This window comes from Paramormyrops kingsleyae, chromosome 10 (genome assembly GCF_048594095.1).
Source record: "Paramormyrops kingsleyae isolate MSU_618 chromosome 10, PKINGS_0.4, whole genome shotgun sequence".
Taxonomy (NCBI): domain Eukaryota; kingdom Metazoa; phylum Chordata; class Actinopteri; order Osteoglossiformes; family Mormyridae; genus Paramormyrops; species Paramormyrops kingsleyae.
In genome coordinates, this window is record NC_132806.1 from 21,054 (window position 1) to 27,439 (window position 6,386).

The following is a 6,386-nucleotide window of genomic DNA, read 5'->3' on the forward strand; positions in this document are numbered from 1 at the left end:
AAAACATGCTTATGCGGTTTTATCCTTAATACGATATTATAGGTGAATCATGGATGACGTATTTGAATCTCAGGATGATTAGTCCACACATGATCAGAATCAATCCACACTTCAATCACCTCATATGTATGTCTGCTAGGTGGAGTTGGAGGGACTCCACCAAACCATGAATAGAAAATTAAAGTAATGGCAACAGCATAGACAGACACTGCAAAGGTACAGCATGAGGTAATAGTGGAAGTGTGAGGAAATGTTAGTGTTATTTGCTGGTTAATAGCAATGGGGAGGAAACTTGTCTCTAAATCTGGAAATGCTTGTGCAGATGGATGGGTGGAAGGTGAAAAGTGACAGGGTGGCTAGAGTTTCTCAAGATGCTGCTGGCTTTTCTGAGACAGCGTGTGAAGACGATGTCTTGGACTGCTGGAAGCTGTGTGCCCGAGGAACTTGACCCTGCTGATCCGCTCCACAGCATCATCTTTGATGTAGATAGGACTTTGGGGAGTCACCTGTTTGCGAAAGTCCAGGAACATATCCTTGGATTTGCTAACGTTGAGGGTGAGCTTGTTATCTTGACAGCATCCTTCAAGATCTCTGACCTCCTCCCTGTAGACCCTCTCATCATCGTTGCAGATCAGACCAATAACGGTGGTGTCGTCAGCAGCTTCAAGATGGAGTTGGAGCAAAACTTGGTTACGCAGTCGTGGGTGAAGATGGAGTAGAGCAGGGGGCTCAGTACACTGCCCTGCGAGGTTGCCCGTGTTGGTGATGATGGAGGAAGAGGTCTTCCCACCAATGCACACTTGCTGGGAGTCTGCCCGTGAGAATATCCAGAAACCAGTTACATGGTGAAGAGCTAGGCCTACAAATCCCAGCATTCAAGAGGTAAAAATACAGACTCAGAGGGAAATTATGGAATAGCCTTCTAAATGAGGCAGAAGCGAAAAGATCCTTTGACTGTGCTCTTTACTCATGTCTGTATAAATCGCACCAAGTAGAACTTTACAGATTAAAGACTGGCTGAGCGTGTAAATGGAACAAAATTCCAATTTATGAACAATAGGCAGAAGCCCCCCACTCTGTATTTTGGTTGAAAGGACTGCGTCCATTTCTTCAGTTACAGCCTGACGGCACCTCTCTGCAAAATCGGCAATCTTTTCTGACTCAGCTACTTGCGCTTCTTGGACCATTTTCAGCACATCAGGGAACACCATCACCAGTTCCCCAATGATTGCCGTTCTGACAATGGTATTTCTGTCCACATTAATCTGGTCAAAGGCATGTTTCATTGAGCCCACTTTTTTAAACAACTTGAAAACTTCTTTGCAATGCCTTACGACACCTTCCACAGTTGTCACTTGAAATGGAGAAACAAAACAAAACAAAAATTAGTTTTCCTAAGGCTACAAATGATATAGCCAATAGGCCGCGGGCTAAATAGAGTAAGAGTGTACCCCCCCCCCCCCACACCTCTTAACGAAACCAACTTTTTTTACATGCTCTGGCCATGCTGAATGTGAATTTGAATGTTAACAGTGAAAATTTTAGGATGAACTACCTATTTCAGCCATGCCTATTGAAAATTACTGTTTTCAGAGTCATTTAATTCAGTTGAAATACATTAAAAAACTATGCCTAGTCCATGGGATGGAGGAAGTTGGGACAAGTCTCAATGCATGTTAAATCATATCTACAGGGAATAAGTTTTCAGAAAATGTATAGTTTTTGCTGTTTAACCTGTTTCCCTTAAGTGTGTAAGGCAAAAAATGCATCATCTGTCCCCATAGGGCCTATGTTAAAGATTTTTGAAACAAGAATGAACTAAGAGTACTTACACAGGTTAAACTACAAATTTTCTGAAAGCCTATGAATTCAAGATGTGATTTAAGATCCAGTGAGACATGTCCCAACGTTCTCCATCCCAAATTCACATTCAGCAAGGCCAGAGCATGCAAAAAAGTTGGTTTCGTTGAGGAAGGGGGGGGGGGGTGGTAGCCCCCCATTTGGCCCTATTTGGCCCACGGCCTACAAACTACTTACATTAATTTAGGGTAAGAAAACTAATAATTATGTGGAAAAATCAATCTCTACTTACTTCTTGAACGGCTACGGGAATCTAGGGGTAGATGTTTGTGGGTCTTTTTGGACTTCTTCTTGGACTTCTTTTTTGACTTCCTCTGGTCCCCTTCGTCAGAGCTCAGGCATTCGGAAGAAGAGGATGGGTCAGGAGAACTTGAAGATGATAAAATGAGGTCACTGGTAGTCCTGCTGGAACCTGTGAAAACGTGTGGGGTGGACAAGCATAACATGTATAAGTAAACAAATCTTAAATACTTGAAACCCATTTCCCAGGTTGATAGTGTAGTGACACTCTGCAATTGATTATTTGAGAGCAGGTGCGCCGCTAGAAATTTTGGGCCCTATGACAGAAAATAATTTTGGGCCCCCCAAACAATGACTATAATATTCAAACATTCTCTGTGGCCCCTTGTTAGTGCCAGCGGCCGGTTGCACAAAACACCTTAAGTTAAGATTTTCCTTAAAGTCCGAGTTAAGGTCTCCTTAAAATAAAGCCGGTTGCACAAAACGCCCTTAAGTCTCCCCCTTAAGGTTTCCTTAATTTTTTCTCTTAAGTATTTAAGTTTTTCTCCTTATCTTGGTCTTATATTTAAGGAATCCCTTAACGGTTGCACAAAACACCTTAGCAACCAAACTAAGGGAAAAAAATTAAGGTACCTCTAACCTTACCTTAACTGCGAGATGGCGGAGTTTATGCTAATAGATAACGAAAATGAACGCATCCCAAAAAGAGTGTTCCGTGACCGAGAGAATCCCTTAGATACGCTCAACGATGAGCAATTGATTTTGCTGTATAAATTTGACCGGCAGTCAATTTATGATTTGTCCGACCGTATACAGTTGGATCACTCCACAAACCGAAGCTGTGCTCTCCCGGCTGCGTTGCAATTAATGATCGCTTTGCGGTTTTATGCTACGGGCTCCTTCCAGGCTGTAATAGGCGATGTATTTCATGTTCACAAATCAACGGTGTGCCGCGTCATTCACCGAATTTCAAATGCCATTGCCGGTCTTTTGAATACCGTGGTGAAGTTCCCCTCAAAACCTGAAGAGGATGAAATAGCAACAAACTTTTTTAATGTAGCCGGCTTCCCAAGAGTGTGCGGGGTGATAGATGGGACCCACATCAGGATTCAAGCTCCGGTACAACACGAAGATCAGTTTATTAACAGAAAAAATCAATATTCAATCAATGTACAGTTAGTCTGCAATCATGAAAATAAAATAACTAACGTTGTAGCACAATGGCCTGGCAGTACCCATGACGCTCGAATATTGGATGAGAGCATCCTTGCAAGGGAATTTGAGGAAGGGAGGCACAAAGGCATCCTCCTTGGGGACAGTGGTTATCCGTGTCGTTCATGGCTAATGACACCATTCAGAAATCCTGCCAACAGTTCTCAGGCAAGTATAGTCTAAGTATCCAAATTGTAAAATAGACCTACCTTGTTCAGCTGCATGTTTTACCTTAATTTACAATTTATTCAATGTGATTGATAATAATCGATAGTACCATGTGGTCCCCTCCCTCTTTCTAACAGGAGAGCTACAATTTTAGCTTGTGTAAAACACGGGCAATTATTGAGCGGGTCAACGGGCAGCTAAAACGACGCTTCCACTGCCTACATGGCGAGCTTCGTGTGGATCCAGGCAGAGCATGCAGGATTATTCTAGCATGTGTAGTTCTGTTCAATTTATCTAAGGGCAGTGAAGTAGAGGAGGATGAGCAGCAGGAGAACACTGAAGATGTGGAGGAGGATCGGGAGGAAGGAGTTGAAAACAGTGGATACACCGTGCGAGAGACGATAGTACAGAATTTCTTTAGCTAAAAAGAATAGCTAGGCTATAAATAAAGAATGATTTGACAAATTATCGTAATTAAATTATTTTATTTCTCATTGAAAGAGTATGAATAATTGTAAATAGTTATGTTATAGATGTATAAATATGATTTAGAAATAAGTACAGGTATTATATAAATTTTAATGACTTTTATTAAGTGTACACGTCGCTATAGCTATCTATTCTTCTAGGGACGTTACAGTAAATGTAATTGATTCTTCTGTTAGCTTGCTTATTTTGTGTTGCAATAAAATATTGTTCATTTGCAAATTGTTTTTTTCTACGAGCAAGTTTTCAATTTCAAGCTCTAATTTCTTTTTTTGGAGAAGCAAAACCTCCTTTTGGAGTGCCGGTACAGCTACACCGTCTTCTTTCCCGCTGTTTCTGTAATACAAAAAAGAGCAAAGTATTAATACAACTAGCGATGTGCAAAAATATTACACAGGAGTCATAATGTCACGCCCAGCTCCGTACGATCATCGTGTGTGCCACGCCCACCTCGTTATCCCGTGTTTCTACCTGATTGTTCTCACCTGTCTCTTGTTAATACCAGCTAGTCTTCTGTATTTAGTCCTCGTCAGAGTCAGTCTTCCCCAGACTTGTCATTGATGTTTGCTGTCGTTCTACCCCGTGTTGTTGCCTGTTTCCCTATTAAATCCCCGTTTTACCCGACTTCCTGGCTCTACTCCCTTGCTTGCCCGTTCGCCTACCGACGATCGTGACACATAACTTGCAATTTTTTTTTATTAAGTATAAACTTTAACTGCACTGCGATAAGAAATATAATTGAATACTGTGTGAGACTGAAAATGCTTATTATACAGTATGATTGGATCGAAATTTAGTGCTGTATTTTTTCTGTGTAATTGATCCGGGAAAAGGTAGCACGGCGTACCAAAAACTTACCTTGACACCCCCGGTGTCTTTGGAGGGTTAGCTGGGCTGCGAGGCATGACGATCGATGTACTTGCAGCCGCAACGTCATATTCTTCCGTCATTAACTCATCTGGCTCACTGAACAAGGTTTTACTAGTTAAATATATAGTCATGACATTAACCCTAATGTCATTAATTAGGCTTAACCTGAAGAATGTTACCCTTCCAAATGACCACAGCTCTCCCCTCCGCCAGTTATTCCAACCACTGTAGGTGAGTCACGACCAATTATGTCCGCTACCATCGCTGCCTCATTTGAAAGAGGTTTTGGAGGTGGACCTCCACCTTCAAAATGACATTTTGTATAGAATAAATTCTGGTAATGATTTTTTTTTCCTAGCACAATAGGTTGCAGTCTAAACGCGAGTGTCAAAGAACGTTAAGCCTGTTTCACGTTCAGCCTAGCTTGCTAACTAACCATAGCATATAACGTTATAGAACCATTACAGTCTACTTTATATCTATACCTTAAATACTTTAATGTGTAATAACTTGTTGAAAGAAGATGAGCAACTTATGTACAGCAATAAAGACTAACATTAACAGTTCCCTCAAGTCATGTTAGTCATTTAACCTATCCGAAGTTGTAAGTTAACGTTAACTAGTAAGATCGAGTTCTTACCAGTTTTGTTACATTCTCTCCTGTATTTAGTGATCTCTTTTTTGGCCAGAACAGATAAGTTGTCGTATTTTTTTTGCACCTCTTGTATGGACCTTTTCACCAGACTTCTTGAATTAATTTTCATTACAATTTCCTCCCACATTCTTTGTTTTCTGTTTGCTGTTATTTGCGGATCAAATTTACTTTTTAGTATGTTCTTTCTTTTATTGAATTCTTCCAAAAGTATTATCTTTTCCTCCTCTGACCAATTTGGCTTTCTTGTCTTCTTTTCTTCCATTTTTTTTCTTACTTTGTGAGTAACTTTACTTTGTGAGGCGATAACAGGTATCACAAGTAAGCGCGAGTGCAAAGATATGAACGGTCTCCATGGAAACGGGACAATTTTACTGCTGTAAAACGTCTTTCAATGTTGTAAATCCCTTAATGTTTTTCCTTAACTAAGGAAACCTTTTAAGGGGTTCTGTGCAACACCCTTAAATAAATCCCTTAGCTAAGGAGAAATTAAACCTTAAGTGTTATACTTAAGGGGAAAACTTAAGGTGTTTTGTGCAACCGGCCCCAGGTCTTTAGAATCATCCTAACTTTTCCACCCTGGCAGCGCCCCTGTTTGAGAGGTTGATCAGTTAAGTAATATTGAACACTATAGACATACAAACACAATGCACAAACTGTTATTTACTTAATTTCACTTTACAGCAGGTTGTTTTTGTTGTAGCTGACTTTAAATGTTTACTGATATACCAGTGGTCACACTGATACTGTTATACTGTACATGTAAAAATGGAAACTACATTTTTTACAGGATTTCATTGTTATGATGTATTCATCTATTTTTTTTCATGCTTTTCTTTTATACTTTTAAGTTGAATTTGTTTGGTTGTTTTTTGTATCTTAAACCCTTATGTTATTT

The 6,386-nt window shown here is 40.2% G+C and overlaps 1 protein-coding gene across 1 annotated transcript; it reads right to left on the reverse strand.

Moving 5' to 3' along the window:
* Positions 1-356: 356 nt before the first annotated feature.
* LOC140593205 (uncharacterized) lies at positions 357-6,065 on the reverse strand. Its single transcript, XM_072717115.1, has 7 exons — positions 5,477-6,065; positions 5,016-5,139; positions 4,825-4,932; positions 4,100-4,302; positions 2,093-2,272; positions 1,127-1,354; positions 357-811 (listed from the first exon to the last, which is right to left on the reverse strand). The coding sequence occupies exons 1-7, from the start codon at positions 5,751-5,753 to the stop codon at positions 357-359; spliced, it is 1,575 nt and encodes a 524-aa protein (XP_072573216.1). The 5' UTR covers positions 5,754-6,065.
* Positions 6,066-6,386: the final 321 nt, after the last annotated feature.